Raw genomic sequence first — 22,922 nt, 5'->3', positions numbered from 1 at the left:
ACACTGCTGAAAGATTACAATTCATCCATACAGGAGCAATTAGGATTTTCCCAGTGAAATGATTAAGTCCAGGCAAGTATATATGGAAAAGACACATGATGCCTTCCGGAGGAGGAGGATGTTGACCAGCTGGAATGATGCCACTGGAGGGCCACCAGGCTGGTTGTGGGCACTGACAGGCTGCAGCAGGGCTGTAGAGCCCAGACAAGGAGGGAGTCTCCATCCTTGGGGTATTGAGAAAGAGGATTTAAGCAACAACCAAAGCCTTACAAACACCATCTTCACCAGACCCTAATCTATTGCTGTCAGACAGGTCCCTAAAACTGACGCTTTTGGGGCTTGCCCAGAATGCTTTGGAAAGAGAGACCAGAAATGAAGGTAATTCAGGTAAAGCATTGGATCATCACAGGTCAAAAGGACACCTAACACACTTGCAACTGGTTGATGTTATTGAAAAGGTATTTTGTGTGGAAGAATCCTCTGCAACAGCTTATCCAAAGCAGGATACCTGCTCAGTTCCCTGCAGGGTGCTTCCTTTGCTATTCTATGGAGAAAAAACCTCTAACAGAGACCACTAAATATTTCTGATCTATTTCTGCTGGTACACAGAACTAGAGAATGTGTTGACAAGCAAAAGCAATTTAATTGCAGTCAGGTTGCATTTTTAACTCCTCAGCCCCTGACCTTCAAGAGAAGTCTGACTACAGTGAGCACAGAGAGCCCATCCATCACTGTGCTGGGGAAAAAGGATGGGAAGCCAAAAACCAGAGTGTGTCCATTTTGAAAATTAGCAGTTCATATTTTTGCTCAGCATATAATAAGCTTCTGATTAAGGAAGATTTTCAGGGTTTCCCAAATACGGTTTCTTCTCTGGCTTAAGTCAATTTGGTATCTGTACACTCAAGAAAAGCCCAAGCGTTTAAGTCAGAAAATCTGCATTAATATTAATGTTGAGCAGGAAAGGAATTTGGGAGTTGGAGTATTTGGCAGTTCTAAGAAATGTACTCAAAGGTGTGCTTAACCCAAGACATAACCCATTTTTGTCATCACCCAGCAGTTTCAAAGGACAAAAAGAAGTGATGCCACTGGCTTTTTCCAGCAGGGGAAGGATGCAGCAAACATCAGGACCCGACTGATTATCCCCAGGCACCTCCACCCTAATTGTCACTCCGACACAGAGCTCCCTGGTGGCTTCCATCAAGTCATTTCTCCTGTCTGACCTAATTTTCTCAGCTGCAGAAGCAGGATAATACTGACTCATATAGGATTTATGATGGGAAAAGGATTTATTTTATCTAATAAACCACAACTGAGAGATGCCAGGAGTTAAAGGCCCAGTGTGGCAGCAGCAGAGAAACGTGGGATCTCTTGCATGAGGAATTTGATGTTTAATCAGCTGGGGCTGACCCAGGGGGAGGGAGTAGCATTTGCATTTTTAAATGGGGAACAGTCATTCTGATGAATTATACTATGCTTTATCTATGTGTTTAATTTTATTTTTCCATTCATCCAACTAAGAGACCATTGAATAATCTGTGATTTTGTTAAATGAACAAATTGGATGATGAATTTTGTACTTTTTTTCCTTATAAAAATGACCATTTTGTTCCACTCTGTAAACTAGTGATTGCTGACAGGGTTACATAAAACTTTGAGAATGTTAATGGCAGGGACTCAGGTTTCCCAAACAAGACAGATATGCCAGGTCCATAAGATCACCCTAAAAATGTGGAAGAACTCCTGCCTGTAGCATTTCTGCTGCTCTCAAGGTCTGTGCTGAGTCACCAGGTTTTCTAGAGAGAATCATTCATGTTCTCCTGTCAAGTGAAACCTGATAAACCTCCACTGGGGGTCTCTGTTCTTCAGAGTTTCCAGGTTCAATGCCAGCTCAAATGCCCTGAAACTGACTCAACGTTCTTCTAGTGGAAGGAGAGCCTCCATGAAGTGCAGGAGGGCTGTGGGTAAAACTGTGCTGACTTCCCAAGGGTAGGTCCTGACCAGCCACCCAGGTCAAGTGCTTTACAGAAAGCACTGGAAACCCCATTTTCCAGCACTAATTCTTTTTCTCAACTGGTCCCCCTTTGGATTATTACCCACTCACATGCAGGGAACATTTGATAGCCATGAACACAATCCTGAGGAATTACAAAACAAGTGAGGTTGCAAAGGACCTCATTTCTCTAGTCTAACTCGTCCAGTCAAGCACAGTCAGCCAGAGCAGGTTGTCCAGCTCTATATCCAGCTGGATTTGGAATGTCTCTACACATGGGGAGCTTCCAAGACCCACAGCAGTGATATTGTAGTGAGTTCATCACAAAACCCCTGGGAACTGAACCAGTTCTGAGAAGGAGACTGAACTTAGATGTCCACCAAAGGTTCCTTTCAATCCAAATCATTTTACAAGACCATGACAACCAGGACCATAATTCTGGCAAGATGCATTGCTGTATTTTAGAAGAGCTTTCACAGCTGTAAGGAACCACTTGAAACACTGGCTCCTTGGCCCATGGATTGACCTAGAGTTGGAATTCAGAGAAAGAGAAAATGCAGATCTACGAGCCATTAGGGAGCTGCAGAGGAGGCCCCAGAGGATGCCAGGGGTGGATGCCAGAACACTGGAGGCAGACTGAGTCTCTGGCTGGAGTGAGGATCAGCCTATGGCTCTGTCCTGAGGAACACTTCATCCAGAGCTGGCCTTGGAGGCTGGCTGTTCATGGCAGAGTGTAGCTCAGGGCTGAGGCAGGAAGAAAGGCCAGAGGTACAACTGACCCAACAGAAGCTGTTTCTGCAAGCAATTGTGCTTCAGGAATAGCTGACCTTTTCAAGGATTTGAGATCCAGTACAGAAACATTCAAAGAATGTGCATATATACCATTAGAACATTACAAGTCCCCAGTGGCTACAAAACTCACTGCCAAAATCTGAGAGAGGACAAAAGATTTCTATTTCTGGCAAGGTATTAGTCAAGTTAATTAACACAGGACTTTGTTATAACTTAAGGGTCTCAAACTGACTGATAATATTTGAGAAGGTTTCAAAAATTTCTGTGGACCATAACTTATTTTTTTTTAAACCTTAAGAAATTATATGGAAGACATAAAAAGATATTTTAACTGAAAAGGTCAATGCTTGCAAGTCACCAAATGAATAATTTAAAGTTGTCTGTGGGATGTAAGTTTGACCCTGTGGTACTCGTGCCCTATAATGATGTGCTCACACACTGGTTTTCAGGCACCGAGGGCTGTGTACCCTTAAACTTCTCGTGGTGCAGCTGTGTGACATGGCTGTCCACACATCATGCACCTCTCATCATTAGCTGCCTTTTGCATTTTCTCCTCTTTGCTCCTGCTCCACTCAATTAGCAGGCTGTGACTAAACCATGCTCAGCAGTGAGCAAGAAGCCTCAAGTGAAAGGAAATTTGCCTTCAGAAAAAGAAAACTGGGAAGAGTACCAGAGCGTCTAATGAGATATATACATAAATAGGTCAGTATTTTATTGAATCACAAAGGAACATCCTTTGTAAAAGATTTAAAAAAAGGAAAACTGCTAGTTTTCTTCTTTAGATTCATGTCCAGAATAGTACAGTGGTGTCAAACATCACAGAGCATTTGGATGCATCCACTAATAAGCAATGGGGAGTGTTCTAGGAGTCAGGTAGGATTAACCTGCTAGATGATTAGTGAAAGAACTAATTGCCATCAACTATTGCTTCTGGTACAAAACTGAAAATTAAAAAGGCATTAGCTAGTCATTGTTTTTATTTCACTTCAAGGAGCCTGCAAGAGATACGACATTCCTTACCCAATGTACAAATTCTCCAGACTTAATGAATGGCGATCAAACCAGCATCTCAACTTTTCTAATAATAAAAATTTTCAAGAAAGTAAGTCAAAAAAATTAGCAACTTTCATTCTCCCCCACTTGTCCTTTCAATTTTTTTTTTTGTCTTTTTAAGTCTAATTTTACCTCTTTTCATGTTGCTACTGCAAAAGTGAGAAAGGAAAACAAACACAAAAGGAATAGAGCAAAATTTAAACTCCATTCCTGTGCTTGGGAACAAAACAATGCTCTGTGGCATTAAACAACAATTTTCCCTCAGTAAGGAACTGAATTTCCTGGCCATCTTTCATGCAGGTATAATACTTTGGAGTAAGGATTGCAATCGAACAGAAGTGGAAAAAGAGAAGCAGCTGTTTTGTGAGAGCTCCCAGAGGCTGCTGGAGAGCCTGCAGAGAGCTGCTGACCACCAAAGAGCCTCTGAAGGCTCTCACTGCACTTACCTTGGAGCTCTCAAATCTCTACAACTCTCCTGAGCCCACTCCAAACCACAAATGAACTTGTACCTCCCCTTCCTCAGCAGAACAAACCCAAAGTGTAGGGAAGCCGCTGTAAAGCTGACATCAAATTTAACAACATTGAAATTATTTAATTCATAAACTTAGAATGACCATAGTAATGCAGACAGCAAAAGGGAGGCCAAACGACAGCTGCACCAACCTCAAATCTGGATCCTCAGCAAGTGCCTCAAAGCCCTGTGGTGCTTCTATAAAGCCTCCAAGTTTCCTGGAGGTTTGACTTCAACTATGTGGTTTCTAGGAAAAACATTGCTTTTTATTGCTCCTTTAGTAGCACCAGGAACACAGAAGGTAAACAGAGCTTTAGGACCTGCTTGAAAGAGGTTTAAGGTAAGGCTCTCATTATACAGAACTTAAACAGCACAGACAAGACTAAAAAAGAATATACAGCTCCCTGTAACAGGCATTTTGAGCCACGTGGTCAAATCAAGCCAGTGTTGACAGACACCAAACCTCCAACAAAGGTATTGTCCCCTTTTCTGGTGGCCAGCAATTTTGGCAAGCCCCAGATAAAGGCTAATGCAGCTGTTCTAATAGATCACTGTTCATGTGGTTAAAGAAGTGTCAAGCCCAAAAGCAAAGGCAGATAAATGCTCGTTCTTCCACAACAACAATTTCCAGCCCTCCTGGAAGGAGAGCGAGCCCAACAGAGAAGTGCATCAGCAGCACTGTCATCCCAAATCTCTGCTCCCCTTCGTGGGTCCCCCTTTCCCTCTCACAAAACAGCTCTTGAATTCAGCTGGCACAAAGACACAACATTTGGTTTCTTTCTGCCTCTTCTAACACACCAATTTGTGGAGAAAGCTGGAGTCAGGTGGACTCAACCCTGCCATGAGATCTCCAGCACACATCCTCCAGTGAAAATCCCAAATCACTCTGTGAAAACAGCCAGAAACTTCTGTGGGACGCCAGGAGACCCAAGGGAATCACTCGATAACCCAGCTCACGTGGCACACGTATCCACTCAAATTCTTACTCAACAGGTGAAACAGCAAACCACATGCAAAAGTAGATCATTAATCAGTCATTTCTTAAACAGGCTTGAAAAGAACAATCTACTCAATTAAAATGATGCAGTAGGCCAAGGGTTAATGCTGGTTAGGAAAGGATTCGGTGGAAACCCTTGGAAGAGTTTGGTTGGTAACTGTAGAGCAAACCACAAACTGGTGACAGCCAGAAGTGAAGCCAGTTGATGTGTCACTGCTGCCCCATGGGTCACCAACTGGCAAAATAGATTTACGATTGTGAATATGGTAATATAAAACCCACAGCGAGCCTGAGCTCTTGGCTGTTCCCAGATATTACAATGGTGGAGACAGAAATAATAATAATAATAATAACAATAGTAATAATAATAATAATAATAATATTCACTACTTTTGAAGTGTTTTCTTGACCTGAAGTAGCACCTTTCATTTTAATATTTATTTGTTGACTAAGAAGAACCACTGAAGAAAGAAATGATTCCTTGTGGGAAAAAAAAAAAATTACAAATAAAATGATTTTCTCAGTGGTTCTGGGTAGCTGGTGGTTCTCTTAAAACCAGAGGATTTCTGGGGAAGAGCAGAAGGGTCAGCCTAGAAGAAGGGTGGGAGCACTGACATCCCCTGTCCCAAGAGCTGCTGGTGTCGGTGTGGTGGGGGAAGCAGCCGCTGCTGGTTCCAGAGGGGTCTCCCAAAATGAGGCGGGGAGCTTTGCCTGCCCCCGCGGCTGCAGCCCCGCTGGCGGCCAACAGGTGGCGTCACTGCCGTCATGAGAAATGGCATTTACGAGAAAAAGGTGCGTTTTGTAAAATATTCCTTTCTTTTTAAGTCCAAAGCCCAAGGACTGGAACATTTTTTCTTCCCTAGAAAAATGACCCTAGATCTGAGGAGAAACGTCGACCTTACGTGTACCCCACACAGAAACACACTTCCTCAACTGCATCACCATGGAAGCGCAGTGAGGAAATAAAGCCTCCAGCTGGCCTCACCGGCAGGCAAAAGCCCAAACACCCGGGGCCAGCGAGGGAAGATTGGAGCCAGTGCCTCCACTCCCTTTCTGCTGCCTTTTGAGCTGACCTTTAGTCTCCAGTGCTTAGAGGAGAGTGGAGGCTTTTCATGCTCTGCCAGCACACCTAACAAGCAGGGTGTGCAAACCCATTGTTTACAGAGGCAGGGCCTTGAGTTCTTTCCTTTCTGGCAGCAAAAAGGACCATGGACCTTTTTTGGCCAGGACTGCAAGGATACAGGAGGCTCAGGCTGCCCATTCAAAGCCTGGCAGGTATGGCCTCATCACCCTGCAGACAGGAGCTTGTCCTGCTCACACCTCTGGCTGTTGCTGAGCTGCTGGAAAGGAAATTGGATGCTACATCCCCTTGTCCACTCCGAAGAATGATCTGCATGTTTGTACACGTGCTGGGTGGGGTGCACAACACAGTTTTGGGGTGCAGCTGACAGCAACACCATCCCAAAAGCACCTGGAGCTGGATGGCTGTGACAGCACAACACTCTTGATCCACAAGATGGGATCTGCACGTTCACACGGAGGATGAGCGAGCGGGACCAGTCAAACGTGTGTGGGTCGTGCTGACAGCAGGTCCCACGCTCCCAGTGACTTTCCAGTTGGAACAGGGGATGAACACAACTCCCACCTGTAACACAACCACACCTTCTTAAGGGGGACCCTTAACATGGGCCAATAATAAATGATAAAAAAAATCACAGTATTTCAAGAGCAGGTTCTGGATGCCAAGGGTTTAGTGGTGATCAGCAGCACTTCCACCATGACCAAGAAGGGACAGAAAGGAGTTGCCTCCAGCCTCAGTGACAAAGCTCAAGAAGAGCTGGCAGCATCCCTCCTGACCCTCTTGTGGAGGTCAGCTGATCTTGATGATGCAGAATTCACCTTTGCAGGTTTCACTCCCAAATCTACTGGGCTCTCCCCAAATCTGCAGAGGCCACAGCTGTAGCAGGGAGCCTTGCTTTGTGCCCTGCAGTCAGAGGTAACTACACCCCGTGCCGTAACACTACTCTGCCTGCCTGAGTAACAGCAGAACCCTCCCTTAAATCTCTGTCGTCATTAGAAAAAAGCTCTTTCTCCAGAATGCAGATTTTTTTCTTGTCTCTGACGTGAGTTCCCCTCCTGGACTGGTGCAGTCCCTGGAGCCCAGCAGCACAGTGCTCCCAGGGTGGTTTGTTTTACAGCACAACAAGAGCTGCTTACACAGGGCAGGGCTCCCACTCCTGTGCCCACTTGCGTGCCTGCCCAGACTCACCGAAACCAGCTGTGTTACAGCAGTAGGAGAGGCAAATTTAAGAGCCTCAGAGTGCCAAGCATATATGGGGGATTATTTCAACTTCATGGTTTCCCAGTGCTATGCACACACTCCTTGAAGAAATCCCTTAAAACTGTCTGCTTCCAAATAACCCATATACATCACTGGCCCCAAAGACAACACATGATGAAACGGCCTTACAAAACAAATCCTTACATTTCAGCCCAGCAGAGCATCCAAGTGCACAGCAAAGCCAAGACAAATAGAGCATTGCTTTTGCCTGAAAACCTACGTGGCTTGAAAATCCCCATTGTTGCTCTATCCCAGAAAATGATTCATCCTCCCCACGGGGCTTTGCCTTGCCTCCGCACATTTCGCAAGGCTCCTGGCTTTATAACAGCGTGCTGCACGTGGTGACTCCTGGCAGATTCCTCGGCTCGCTTGAGAGTGAGGAGGCAGCAGCTGATCCTCCTAACGATGATTTTCCTCTTGCAGCATTTCTTCCTGCTGGCCACAGACTTAGTGCTCGCCATGACCCTTTCCTGCTTCTTTTATGCCTTTGTGTGCGTTTCCGTCGCGTTTCTGACCTGCTGCATTGTCATCTTCTCCTTTTGCACCGCGGAGAGGAGTGTTGATGTGAAAGGGAGAGCAATTGTAATTCTTGTGTCCAACAGTTCCATTGGGAGGATGTTTGCAAGGAACCTGGATAAAGCAGGTTTCGGGGTGTCTGCTGCACAGTGGTCAGCTCAAGAGGAGAGGACAGTGACAGAAGAGTGCTCATCGAACAAGGAGGTAGCCCAGCTCCACCTGACTGAAGATGAGTATGAGAAGACAGTGAAAACCTTCATAGAAAGCCACTTGTCCCTGAAAGGTAACTTTTAGGGCAAACTTGTGGATTGTACCTACTGTAGAAATTAAAATGCACGAGATTTTGAGATTGTAGTTCAGAAAACGAGGAAGGCAGGAATGCTTTAGCAAACGGTAATAACACTCTAACTGCATTGCATTTTGTTGTGCGAAACAAAAATTTTGCTTTTTCCAGGGGAAAGAGCATGCTTTGGTGGCTGTGAAAGGCCCCAGCAGATCCCAGCCCCTGAAGGAAGGCAAGGTAGGCCAAGGAATGAGGGGGAGAAGGTCCTATCCAGGCACAGAGGGCTGGACTTGCTCTGAGAAGAAAACACAGAAATGAACAAGGGAGAGCAAAGTCCAGAAAATGACCTAAGGTGAAGGAATGTGTCTGATTTCTAACCTCTTCCAGATTAAAAAGGAACCCAACTGAGTTCCATCTTTACTTCTTGGCTGCTGTGGGATTCATTAGTCAGGTCAGAGCTTTGTGTGGCAGGTTGGGACAGTGTCTCTGAACCACGCTGCCGTCATTTCTGTGGGAATACAGGACCGAAAGGAGCCTGCAGAGCTCGTCTGGGACAGCACGGGGCAAGTGTCCTACTGAGGGGGTGGCTGTAAGCACTGCCAGGGAATCTCCCCAGTCCTTCCTACGTGAAGGGTGCCAGTGGGAAGACTGGCTTATGCCCTGCTGAATAACCCTGGGATCCAGGACTCTGTGTCCCCACAGCCATCATTTTACACCTCTTGGGAGTGACAGAGAATTCAGCCTCAGCCATCAGGGCTGTACCCTCATTGCCCTCAGGGCTATGGGGTTAAAAGGGGAGAGGCCAACCCCTCTCCTCCACTGTGAACATCCCTAAGGGCCCTCTGAGCTGCAAAGCTCTGTTTCCCCCCATGCTGCCACGTTCCTTCTCCAGCTTCTCTGTCCCTCTCCTCCTTGCTCTTCTCTCTGTGGTCTCCCCAGGGCTCCCTTTGGGGTCTCCCCAGGGCAGCCTCTCTGCTTGCTCACACCAAGCTGAGATCTCAGAGAGCATCCACATCTCCCCAGGACAAGTAAGACCCTTAGTACCGCTGCCCTGCACTGAAAGGTGTCTCTGTGCTCCCAGGCCCTGCAGAGGAAGGACATTTTGGAACTCAGAGCACGCACCACAAAGCCTCCCGTACTGCAGACACCCTTCAGAGGGGTGGTAGGGAACCCGAACCAGCACCTGCTGCTGGCTGCAGCTATTCAGGACACAGTTCTCTCACACTGCTCTTCTCAGAAGCACCCAGCAGACCAGCAGTGCCTGGGCAACTCTGCATGGCCCAGGATGCATCCCCCAATTCACTGCCTGCCCGCAGGCTCCAGAAATGGCTCCCTGCACACCAGCAGTGGGCTTCAGACTGAGTGCTCAGCTGCCTGCATGAGAATTTAGATTCATTTACCCTAAGAAAATTACTCTGGTAAAACTTTCTTGTGTGGACAAGGCCTAAAAGCTCCCCAAGCTGAGTTTCGGCACAATCCTACTCTGGAAATGAACAACAGAGGCTTTCTTAACCAGTAGTAATCTGTGGGAGCTGGTAATTTCTGTGGGCCTGTGCTGTTCTAATTAAATGAGACTCTGGCACAGTGATACCTGGTTTATTTTGCTCTTGACTAGTTTGGCCCCTGTTCTAGTTAAAGGCTTTTGCAGATGTCATGTTGTTTTGACAGGGTGATCTCTTGTAGGATCCATGAGGTTTTACATTTAGGATCCCCTGCATAATATTCACATCACAGATGTGGATGTTGAAATGTATTTCCCAAGTGCTGACCCAATTGCATGGCAGATCAAAGCAGTATGTTGGCAAGGGAAAAATAAAAGAAAAAGCAAAAGAAAAAAAACAAAAAGAAAAACAAACAAACAAACAAAAAAACCACACAAAAAAAGGAAAAAAAAAGAAAAAAAAAAGAAAAAAGAAAGAAATAGAAAAAAAAGAAAAAGACAAAACAAAACCTCACTGTTTTCTTGGGTTTCTTTGTTAACAGTTTCAAGTGTGTGCTGATATTCATTTTACAAAATTTAGTGTGATATTTTTAGCATGGGTTAGGTGAACATGAACATTCACCAACAACTGACTGATAATGAAAGAATTTAAACCAAATCAAAAGTCGACATTGGTGGGTCCCCACATGCATTTTGGTCAGCAGGATCTGGACAAGGGCAGGAGAAGAGTTAGTGCTGTAGCGCAGAACCATTACACAATCTTCTCCCTTTAAAAACTTCTCTTATGCACTTTGTGTATGCAAGTTTTAGTTTCTAAAGAAAGGAAACTTTGCTAATTTTTATGGAGTTTGGTCTTTTTTTTTTTTTTTTTTAACTACTTGTCCCCATAGGATATTTTTACCATTGTATTTTTGCTATTGTAAATAAAAAGGAACTTGTTTTATATAATCAAATTTTTTGAACTTCATCCTAAATGCCTTTCAAAGAAACACAGTGAAGGCAAAATACCCCAGCCATGGTTCCTTCTAAAATTAAAATACTTATGGCAGCAAAAATAATGTGGTTTTTATTTTAGTACAGGCCCAGCAACCCAAATTTTCAGGAAGGCTAGCACCTTTATTTTGCAGTGACTGTACAAATTAACAAGATGCTACCAGGCCTAAGGAGAACGTAACAAAGACACAGAGAAATGCAAGTCAGCCCTCTTTCAAATTCTTCCTTTGCTGTGTGATAGCTTAACTTCGTTCATAAAAAAGCCTTTGGTTCTTCTAGCTCTTAGCCTTTGGTGCCTTTAGATCAGATACTCCAACTTTCTCTGTGACCAAGAGGTCAAAGAGCCAGAGGGAAAAAGATGAGAGAAGGAGTTTTATTGCTCACCTCCAGCAGCTGAGCTTGTACTGTCAGACATTGCAAGAGCTCTTGGCATCATGTCCAAGTCCTCTGTGATGGAGCTGCTCGAGAAGCTGCTGCGCTGTGTGGCTCTTTGGGCAGGTTGCCTGGAAATGCTGGCAATTGCTCCACGATTTTCAGGACTGACTGCAGGGAGGGTGGGGTAGGGCAAGGAAGAAAAAATATAGAGATGGGCAAGACCAAACAGACAGCAGCCAGACCTGACTCAAAAAGAGTTCAGACAAGCAGAGTGCTCATCTGGTTAACTGCTGGAGCCTCTGCTGTCACAGCACCTCAGGGTTCACCTGATCTCACGCAACAGTCACAGGGCTAAGCAAAACCAGCACTGACTGTGCCAGAGGATCACACAATTGTATGGGTTGGGTGAGGCCTTAAAGGTCATCTAGGTCCAACCCCAATGCCACAGGGAGGGATGCCTTCCGCTAGACCTGGTTGCTCAAAGCCCCATCCAGACTGGCCGTGAACTCTTCCAGGGATGAGGCATCCTCTGTAATTCCTCAGGTTCCCACGGGAGAGATGATTCTTGATGTGAGCAATGCCTCACCTGCCTCACCCTGGACAGTCTTCTTCTTTTTGTTCAGATCTCTGCTATGCTGAAGTTGCTTACAATAGTTCTCTTGGTTTTCATTGGGTCAGGATTTCATTTCTTGTACCTGAATCTCAAATAAGACCCAAAACCTGCTGGATTCTTTGGTACTTACCACCTTCCCTCTGTCCCTGTCTCTCAAAGAGGAAAGACAATAACCTTTACACAGGCACAGAAATAACTGATGCAAAGCAATAATAATTCCTGAGTAATGTTCGGACCCGGGTCTGAAACACTCTCTCACCACACTTCACCAGGGTTTTTCAGACCAGTAGCAAATGCAGGTTTCCAAGCCTTGCTCTGCAGGCTCCAAAGGGCCTGGAAAGAGCTGCCTATGCAGACAGCCAGGCCAGTGGGAGATACTGGACTGTCATCCTTGGCCATCTGTCCTCATCTCCATGTTGCCGTTGGCAAAGTGGCTCTCATGACCTCTCCCTGAGTTAGCGCAGGCAAGATCACCTTATCATTTGATCAGTTTAAATGGGTGTGTTAAGTCGTGTTAATCCAGCTCATTACTTTCTTCTGTGCACCGTGAGACACTGCTGCAATGTCTTTGAGCAGAGCTGTGAGGGCAGTCACGCCAGCCTGGGCAGGTACAGCTAATCCTGGGCAAGGAGGGCTGTCCACAGCTGCAGTGGCTTGCTCAAGGCTGTGCACTGAGAGGCTGGCGGAGCTACACAGAGCACTGAGCTGTCAAGGCTTCCAGCGGCCCCACGGCTCCTTGGACAGTCTCCACCTCTTCCAAAGGTCAGGCTGCTTTTGCAGTTCTGCTGTGCAGCCAGTAGCAGTGGTAGATGCTCTCCTGGTACTTCCCCTTGCCTTGAACCTCTCCTTCAGCATTCTCAGACTTCAGCTTGCCATAGAGTTTAGTCCAGGAAAGCACTCTTGGGACAGAGATCCAGAAAGGAAGACCCTACAGTGAGCCTGGACAGGGACAGAGACATTGGAACTGCTGCCTTGTGTGGTGGACACACTGTAGAAACTCTTTTGCTTCCTAAGGATGCCAGTGGGGTTGGTCAGGTTATTTTATTGGAAGACAACCCTTACTCACTTTCCATGCTGTGCTTCCCTTAGGATAAAGGCAAGGCCACCCAGTCATTCCTACACTCAGAGCAGAGAGAAAGTTCAGCTTCCTTTTGGAACAGTCTAGCTCAGTGCATGGCAAGAGCAGTTGTTCCCACAGCTGCAGAGATGGATTGAACAGATGCAATAATCATTGACTGCAATAAACTACAAGGGAGTAGGAATGAATAAAGCAAACAAAATCATGTACTCATGCAATTTTAAAGGGTACTACATTATTTAACTTCACTCAGCTACAACAACTGCAGGCCACCTTGGATAAATCGGCACATTTTCCAAGCTGTAAACGACCATACTTGGACTTATGAGTGAAAAGAATAATTTTTGCAGCTATGCTTTTGTGCCTTTAATGGGGGTTATCCAGAAGTTTTTGAAAAACTGGCTTGCAATTATATTGCCCTCCTGTCTCTTGGGGATTTATCAAAACGAGAGAAGCACTTTGATACAGCAGCATCAGGGCTATGAAACAACCCAGAAAGAGAAAATAGATCTCATTCTGAAACTATAGGCTAGGAGGGGTTATTTATTTTAAGATGAAGGGGAGCTCTCCAGTCAAGGCTTCGTCTTAAAAATAGGAATCTATGCATCATCTAGAGTCAATGTGTCTTTTTCCAAATGAAGCCCTGCATGCAGTACCTCTGGACACTTTATGGGAGGCCAGTTTTCACTTCCTTAAAGTGGTTTTGTAATTCTCTTGTTTCAACAGACAACTTCTCCGCCAAGCACCGAGCACCCGGGACAGCCACATAGAACCTTGTGATTAAAGTGTTGCACAATCCAGAAAAGCTGCAGCAACACTTCTCCTCCATCCCCAGATCCCTCACTCATTGCAAGTGGGCAGAGCCCATTTGGGTTCAAAACCTCCATCCCAAAGCTTTGGTTTTTTGCTTGCTGGGGGCTGGAGGATCACTGCTTGCAAACCAAGATCTTTATGCAATAATTAAAAATGCATGTTGGTCTGCCCTAAGAGGGTCAAAAAGAAGGTTATTTATTTGGATGCATTCAGAACACATTGCCATGCTCACCACTAATACCAGCCATGAGGACAATATGGAAAGAGAAGGAGGTGAAAGAGCCATGAGCTGCCAATCTAGCTTTCTTCCAAATCCTCTGTTTATAGACAGAAATAGAAGTGGATCATTTCTCAAAAAGAAACCAAACAAAACCCAGGCAGTTGGATACTTATGTTATACTGGCTCCTAAATTCTGCCAGAAGCCATTTTTGGCATCCTAAAACAGTTTTAGCATCCTCTTCACGCTGCCCCCGCTTAGCTCATGTGAATTTTAGTCCTAAACCATGAGTTTGTCTTAAAACAACCCCTGGACTAGAGTTTGATTTCCAAGCTGCAGCAATCATTAAAACCACACAAGACTGAAGAGTATTTTTAGAGATTGCCAAAAAGATATCTATACTTACGATATGCCATTCTTTAAACAAGGGATCAACACTTTTTCATGCAACTGCAGTGGCAGGATTGGAGATGCAAAGTAAAATAAACCCAAAAGTACCTGGGAAGCTATTTTTTTATCACTTGTGCATGATGCTAAACTAATCTCTGATTCTGGAAGTCATTGGAAATAATCACAGGTGTAACATAACCTTTACACTCATTTAAAAACTTCCCAGAAAAGAGCTTAGCTTTGCACCAGTTTAGAGATGTTGTCTTCCATTAACCAGAGCTGGGCAGTTTCTGACCAGAAATTATTTTTGAAAAATACCAGGATTAAAGCCCAAAGAGTTCTACAGATCTGTGTCTTTTCCAAATAATGCAGTTTGTCAAAGTGTGTGCACGCCAGGATGTTTTTACTCTACGCCTTACCTCAGTCCTTCAGAAAAGTTTTCTGCGGGGCAGCTTTAACAAGGAAAGGGAATCAAGTGAGAGAAAATATTTCTGCAGCTCTGCTTTCCCATATTACAGTGTTTGGAGACAGAAACCTGCTGAACAGTTCTAACACATATGCTTAGAGGCTTAATTTGAATTATGTGGTAAAACTGAAAACGCATAAAAATTGAACACTTCTGTATATGATAATTAAATACTTCCCTCATACAAATAAATTATCTTTGTGATTACACAACGTCTGAGTAGATTATTTATTTTAAATCTACTCTTTTCATATTTCCCACGGAACAAACTGTTTTCCCAACACTTATGCTGCAAACTCCAAGGTGACACAGAAGGATTGTGTGGCATTTTCAGTAGGAAAAGGGGGGCAAGAGCAAACTCCTGTACAGAGTTCTCCTTGCAGCAGGACAGAGGACGTGGCCAGGTCTATGGTCAGCTCATGCCCTGGAGCTTTGCTTTGGCACTACAGTGTTCCTCTGCTTCCCTGGGGAGGTCCTGAGGGGAAAAGTCTGGCAGGTACAGCCTGTGGCACTAAAACTCTTAAAAATCCCAACACAGAGCTGAATTTCACACCTTGGTATGGTGACTTAGTAATACTAACTTCAAAAAAATGGCATAAGTTTAGGCCAGGAAACCATCTGCCAACAGGGGGTTAAAAAATCAACCTGTTTTTCACATCTATTGAATTATAAATGCATATGGTGGGAACATTTTAAACCTGATGTTTCATTACCAGTAGTCAAATGATTTGCTCTGACTATGTCACAAGAAAAAAAAAAGAAAAGAAAAAGAAAAAAAAAAAAAAGTACCTTCCTCCTTTCTTTCTGTTCTTAGGTGCTTTTTCCTGGTTTCTAGAACTACATTTATTCTTAAGTATTCACTGCTCTGGTTTGGTCAAATAGCTTGAAATCTATGAGCTGTCTGATAAGAAATTACCCTGCCAGGCAGCATTCATTTCTAACCCCTGACTGGGCGTGAGTAACTTTTTAAACCAACAGACTGAGGCACAACAAATAGTTTCTTTCAACAATGAATAGTATTCATATTTCCTCCCATAAAAACGTTTCTCACCAGAGAACCATTACCAGTGGTTAATTCAGACATTTACACTTGTATGTGTCCATCTGGCACAATACCTGACTCCTTCTCTCATTCGCTTTTCCCTCTAGATCTCAGTGTTGGCATTTAAATTCCATTCTGCCTTGTCCTCCATGTAGAAACAAACACCACAGAAGTCCATTTAAACGTTAGAGCAGAACCAAAATAGAACAGCCCAGAAAGTTTTTGATTTTTCTGATCCTGTTCTCGATTTGAACTGCTCTTTTCCTGTTCGAGTCCAGGTGCCTGTCCTTCATTACAGCCTTGTCTTCCCGACTCCCATTGTAAGTGGCCATTATTAAATTAACTGAGATGTCACCAATCTAAAGTTAAAACTCCTTTCAGGTTGCTTGCCTTCCTCTCCTTCCCTTCACCTTTGTAATTTCATACTAAATACACTAAAAATGCATTTTCTCTCTTTTGTTGCTACCCAAGATTTGCACAAAATCAGGAGAGCTTTTAGTCCTCATCAGAGATTTGAATTTCCATTCTGTTTTAAATTATGGAGAGCACATTTTCCAATGAATAAACACACTGATGGAAAATTCCCGAGCATTTCCCATAGCCGTACATACAACATCAACTAATTTACCAGGTATCAAACTGCAAAGGCAGAGACCAGGTCCTTCTTATCCATCCATTCAAGAACAGCAGATTCCAGTGATATTTATATAAGATCCAGAAAATAAAAATACAGGCAGAAATATAGAATAAGTTACAACATAAAAAGAGAAAAAAAGAAGTCTATAATAATACAACAGAAGCGAAGCCCCCAGATGTTTGGATGCCGGAAACAGAGGTGACAGGAAGAATGCTCCCATCATCCCTTTGCTCTCTGCATCCCTCTCTTTAGACCTCTCCAGCAGATTTTTATTCATGCCACCAGCTCCAGGGCACAGATCATGTCTGTCTGCGTCAGTCATGTGGATACTGATGCAAAACAGGTCGATGCATTGACTCTGCAACTCAGCCATGGCAGCAGGTAAAAGGAGACTTTGACTCTTAGCTCTGTTTTCTGAGAAGCAGAGAGGCCAAGTGCTGAGAAGGACAATTCTTGGCCAGAAAAAGTCACCTGGAGCTTTTCTTGGGCCCTTACGAGAACACTGGGGTGATATTTTCCTTCGTATCTTATTCTGGCTCTCTCTCACCAAGGCCAGGCAGGGCACTTTCCTCAAGCAGGGGTCACTGTCTCCTCCAACAGCACCCAGCCTTTCTGCTCTCCCATGGATGCACTGTCTGGAGACAATCTGGAGCAGCCACCAGGTTTAAAAGAAATATGGCTCCTAAGTAGACTCTGCATTCTTATGGGTCAGAGCCCCTTGGCACCCTATTTTGAAGTTACACAAGCAAACAGATAAAAAGAATCCCTCTCAAAGATTATTTACTTGAGCACAGACAGAAATGTCCCAGTTCTGATTGATTTTTTCTACATTTTTTCTTTTGTACCTGAATATGCCCCTGTGTGATATTTGGATGTAATGGCTTGGCATTACAAAGTGAGTAAGTGCCTTAAAGAGAAAAGGTCTCATTCAGTGATGGTTTCTAATAAGTGTAATTTGATTTTTCCTTGAGCATATTTCTTGGAAAATACTTCTCTTGCTTTGCTTCTAAGAAAAGCAATTTCCTAACATTTGTCTGATCATAAAATTGATTTGACCTTCTGCAAATAATCTGACTTTCCAGCAGGTTGCTGAACTTTTGGAAGGGCATTAGGTTGTTCATAGAACACAGCTTTCTCTTGTTTATTCTGGATAGTCTCTTCATATAATTTATGGAAACACTTCCAAAGCTTTTGTAAAAATACCTTCAAGGAACTGATAAAAAAAAAATGAAATTCCAAGGGAATATGCAATAACACATTTTAGTGGACATAGGGAGGAATAACTACCTTTGAACCAGCTCTATTTCTAAAGCTGAGTCTTGCACACTATGGCCCCCTCCTTCCCAGCATGGATCGCTGCTATTGAGCTCATTACCCTCAGGTTTTTAATTAGCATGAGCTGCAAGTGGCAAGATTTCATCTGCACCTGTTATGTCTCTGGAGAAACATCAGCACATAATTCAGGAGTGAGCTGGGCGAGTTACCTTAGCTCGTGCCCTGTTGATTTGGCAGGCATGTACGGGAAGATGAGGAAGCCGTCGATCCTGATATGGGATGAAGGGGCACCAGACACACACGGGTTACCTGAGAGAAAAACCTCCTGGGAGGGGAAGAAGGCCCCCAAGGCTCCACGCAGGAACTGCTTATTGAAGACAGGTACAGCTGAACATATTGCACTTCTCTGACAATGGCTAGATGAGGGGAAAATGTCTTTATAACGTTGCAGCCAATACAGGGTTTTTTTCTTAACATTCTTTCCAAAATTTCAAAAGCAAAGCTCTTGTTTGTGGCCACTTCTCACCAGGGCTGGTCACGGACAGTTTAAAATGTGGGTTTAAAGATTTTAGCTAATATTCTGGAAAAATGTTGCTCTCTCAGACTGGACTTTTAAACAAGACTACGTGGGTAGGACAGAGCCAACACATGCAAAATCAGCTCTGCGAAGCTCCCACTGTCCCAGGGACCAGCTGAGTTCCCTCCTCCTGACACAGAAAATAAAACCCCATGGCTCCCATCAGCAAAATGCAATTCAGCAAGTGGCAGCACACCAGGCCTTTATCAGATGGCAGAAGTTCTCCTCCTGGTTTGCTCTTCCCATGGAAGATGCTGCTTTAGCATCCGCTAGGAAGAGCTGTGTTGTCAGGGCTAGTTGTTTGTAGGAAGACTTCCTGATGAGAAATAACCCTCTAATTAAAGCATGGCTTTATTTATTTACATGTCATTCATTTGTAGTCACTTATTCAATTATAAATTACAAACGATAATTAGTTTTAGCTGTGTGTGAAATCTCTTCTGTGAGACTGCCACCATTGGAAGGTGCTCTCTGGGCTTGGAAGAGCTTCCCCAACACAGGCAGGTTCTGGCCCTGGGGAAGAGATGACTCTGGCTGTGGTGCTCCAATGCACTTAGTAAAAGACCAGTAACAATAAAAAAAATTGTAAGAGCAGGCAGCTAAATACACCTTCAGGAAATAGCAGGAAAAACTAGGCATCTCCTCCCTTCCCAAGTGGTAAGCATTAGATGTGGAATGTGTCCCAGAAAGATGAGGTAAACAACCAAGAGATCTCCCTCCCAACTGCGTGATTCTCCCCCTCTATCCTTATTCCCCACAAGCCCTGCTCTGGATCCCAGGCAGCCAGCACTGATGGTCACCCTGCTAAACCTCCTGCTGCTGCCTTCTGTGACTCAGGTCATGTTTGAGAGTGGTAGGAGAGGGACAGGGAGCAGTACCTCCAGGGTGTTCACTCTGGGAATCCAACGCTCATACAGGCTGTGCTAAAAAAAAGTTTCTTTTTTTTTTTTCTTTTGACACACTAATGTTGTCTTTTGCTATTGAGTTAGTGGTTGAAACAGTGTCACTTGTCTATTTGCAGCTCTCTGCATCTCAGTCCTCTTTCACCCACTGACCTGTGTCCTCAATCTCCTGAAGAGAAGCCCACAGCTGCTCGTGCCTCTGCTGAAATCCAAAAACTGACAGGTGAGACAGCACCCTCACAGCTCAGTTACCTGCCAGAGGTAACCAGCACCTCCTGCGCCTCTTTTACCTCTGCTGGGACAGGGAAGGGGGACGCGGTGGTGAGGAGAGGGCTGGGAGGGCTGGGAGAACAGCCCAGGAGCAGCCTCCTGCAGCACTCTGACACCTCAAGAACGCTGCCTTTCTGCATCAATGTGGCCCTGAGGAGTCCAGCCTGGGGCACAGCAGTACATTCAAATTCAAATCAAACACAAGACCAGCCAGCTCAGTCTCCAACACTGAGGCAGAGCATTAACTGCTCTCCAGCATCTCACTGGATTTTAAGATGCACAGTAGTTGCTCTTAAAGGGTAAACCCCAAAATATCCTGTCTCTTGTTCATTGCTGGACCATCTCTCCCCAGTTCCTGTATTCTCACTGCTACAGGCTCCAAAGGCCCTTGAATTCCATTTACTCCAGCACATGGCTGGAAGAGCAATTGAAATAGTGTTCCCCAACATCCCTGCTTGAAAGGAAGCACCCAGAGCACCCTGTGATTCTCTGGTCCAGGCTTTAGAACAGGAGAGAAAACAGAAAAAAAAAAATTAAACCCAGAAAATAATCAGCCAGACAGTTCATGAGATGACCTGCCCGTCATCAGACCTGTCCCCACTGGGTGGTCTTATCTTTTCTTGCTAAAGGGGAGAGGGTCCCTGGCTCTCCATGTAACACTACTGCAAGTGTTTGCTTCTCATCTTTAACCTCTGAGCGTTGGATCAGGGCCATAAAGCAGGCTCTGGATGCTGCATGGAACCCAGAGATGTGTACAGCCTCTTAGCCCCTGCCCTGTGTCACCAGTGGCCGCTGCAGCAGCTGGGCTGAGGCAGCACAGGCAGCCAAACAGCAGCAGGAATGAGCTGAGGGAAATGAGCAAACAGCACTGAAGAGCTAAAACTCTCCTGCTGTCTTTCAGCCAGGAAGGAAACCCACGGAGCCCTGCACAACACCACTGTCACACCACAATGAAAAAAGAGGAGCATAGCTGGGATCAGAAGTGACAAACTCCTGCAGCAGGGGATTACGAGCAGTGACTTCAATTGCGAGACAACAAAAAAACCTTGGATGAAGACAGAAGACACCTTCAGAACCATGACACAGGTCTGCAACTCCCTTGCAAGTCTAATCTGTAAGGAGGAGAACACTAAGGCACTGAAATTTGGGGTTGTTCATTACAGTGCTGTACTGTGCACACTGGGATATGCACAGAGGAAGAAATATCTGAGGTGAAAGGAAATAAAGGAAGAACTCTGCTGGGAAGCGAAATGCTGGGGCTTGGCTTCTGTTATCTAAAGCCACAACTCCAAACTGCCTGACTGATGATAAGAGATGTCACCCTCCCAGGGAGCTGGATCCAGGGAGGAAAAGGAAAGCTTTCAAAACAGCTTCTGTAAGACATTAAACCAGCTTAATAGCAAATCAGAGTGAAAACAAACATTTTAATTCTGTAACATCAAAGCACTGAGAGAGAACATGCTAAAGCAGAAAATTCCTGAATTAAAAGCTTGAGGTTTTAGTCTTTACACATTTGGCAAATAACCAGTTACATGAATAATGCCAAACCCATATATTCTGCAGAACATCCCAGGAAATGTTTCCTTTAGTCGGAACCCTGCTCTGAGCCAGCGCTGTCAACTCCCTCAGTGCAAAATCCCATTCTGTGCACATAACCCTGTACAATTTCAGCTGATAACCATTATTTTCTCCTCCAAAACACGGCAGGGGACACGTGTGGGCTGCTGCATGGCTACTGCTTCTCTCCCAAAGTGACCTTCAAGCAAAGGATGCAGCCTGCTTGTGTACACTGTAGTATTCATGGTCTGAAATTAGAGACGTTATGTGAGCAAAGCTCCTGAAGACCTCAGTGGAAGTTCTGCTGGCCTGAGGACTTGGGAATGGCCTACATTTGTTTATAAAGCTTTCCAGTGCATTGGGATACAGGGAACTACTGTGTGCAAGTGTAAAATTATGACTGTGAGGCAATACCACCATGATATAAATTATAATATAACTGCACTTAAAAGTGTGTTTAACACAAATTAGTTATATCAAACTAACACCAAAGTTCTAGACTGCTGAAGCTGACTAAGGGATCTGGATGCCCCAGATGCTTCTAATTTGAGTGGGAATGAGGGATTTGAATTCCTAAAATAGTGTTGAATGTTTCATCACTAACGTAGAACACAAAAGAAAAAAGAAAGCAACTGGCTTTTTAAGCCTACAAACCTGGCCAAAAGATTCTGGCAACATCTTATTAGACACATCTCTCCAAGAATAAAGCCATTAAAATTAGAGATTCAGAAAATCCTGAAAGTATTCCAAGTCCTGATAAATGTTTTTGGAAAAAAACCCAACAATTCCAACATGCTTTTCAGTAGATCACTTTGATCCATTTAATAAAAAATGTAATTGGGCTACAAAAGTCCGCTAAAAGAAAAATAGCTTTAGCACCAAATCCCATGTCCTGCAACTCAGAACAGAAACAACTGATCACCCAAGACCTGTCCTTTCACCTCAGTCTCAACCGCAATACTTCCATTTTTGAGCCTTTTTAAGAAAGCACAGAATTGGACTTCAAATAGAACAGATTTTCCTGGGCAACACTGTAAAATTATTTCCCAACAGAACCAAAATGCTAGTGGTGATGGAGAACCAGAGGGAAGCTGGTTACATGAACACATCCTTTTACCACTTTAAATTATGTTAATAACTAATCTACAAGCCAATATTATTCCCTTACAGATGTCTGCATGCCTGTCAAAAGATACTAAGAGAGCATCCCATTGGATTAAATACTTTCCAGCATTGTCGCTCCCTTAGTAGCAGTCTCTGTCTATTTTTGGGGACTTTTTTCTCCTCACTTTCCTCTCCTGAGCAGGGGTCAGACCCAGAAACAGCTCCATAGAAGCCAGAGAAGGTACCACCCACCTCCACACTGGATATTGGGAGGTGTTTCAGACAGCCTGAGGTGAGAAATTTCCCTTCATGTGTTTATTGTATTCAGGGAAGGACAAAAAGGGAGGAGAAGGCAGGGAAGCAAAAAAATGATTAGTGTAATGGGATTTGCTATTCTTGTTAATAGTTTAATCAATATAAACATATACAGAACCGTCTGACGTGCTTGCCATGCTCAAGTGTCTCTATAATTAGCTCAACACCCTTGAGCCATGGTTATATCACCTGCATCTCTACTACTCACTTCTGCAACAACAACAAAAAAAGAGGCAGGACTGGGATTTCCTGAGTCTAAAACTCAGCCATGCACCAGTGACCATGCCATGGTGTGTCCTGGCCGTGCTGGATACTCCAGACACAATGTGGATGTGACAGGTCTCAGGACAGGGGAGACTTGCTCAATATGAGC

General features: G+C 44.4%; 1 protein-coding gene across 2 annotated transcripts; it reads left to right on the top strand.

Annotated features, from left to right (window-relative positions):
- The first annotated feature begins 8,048 nt into the window (after positions 1-8,048).
- Positions 8,049-22,613, top strand: LOC136286355 (dehydrogenase/reductase SDR family member 9-like). Of its 2 annotated transcripts, none has more exons than XM_066177837.1 (4): positions 8,049-8,483; positions 18,062-18,205; positions 19,423-19,526; positions 20,479-22,613. In XM_066177837.1, the coding sequence occupies exons 1-3, from the start codon at positions 8,090-8,092 to the stop codon at positions 19,521-19,523; spliced, it is 639 nt and encodes a 212-aa protein (XP_066033934.1). In that variant the 5' UTR covers positions 8,049-8,089; the 3' UTR covers positions 19,524-19,526; positions 20,479-22,613. The 2 variants fall into 2 exon arrangements, with proteins under 2 accessions (XP_066033934.1, XP_066033933.1); XM_066177836.1 differs by having other exon boundaries at positions 20,475-22,613.
- Positions 22,614-22,922: the final 309 nt, after the last annotated feature.

Source organism: Chamaea fasciata, unplaced genomic scaffold (genome assembly GCF_029207755.1).
Source record: "Chamaea fasciata isolate MVZ Bird 193981 ecotype frontalis unplaced genomic scaffold, bChaFas1.0.hap1 SCAF_3, whole genome shotgun sequence".
Taxonomy (NCBI): domain Eukaryota; kingdom Metazoa; phylum Chordata; class Aves; order Passeriformes; family Sylviidae; genus Chamaea; species Chamaea fasciata.
The sequence above is the reverse complement of the archived record's forward strand: the minus strand, read 5'-3'. Positions and strand labels throughout refer to the sequence as shown.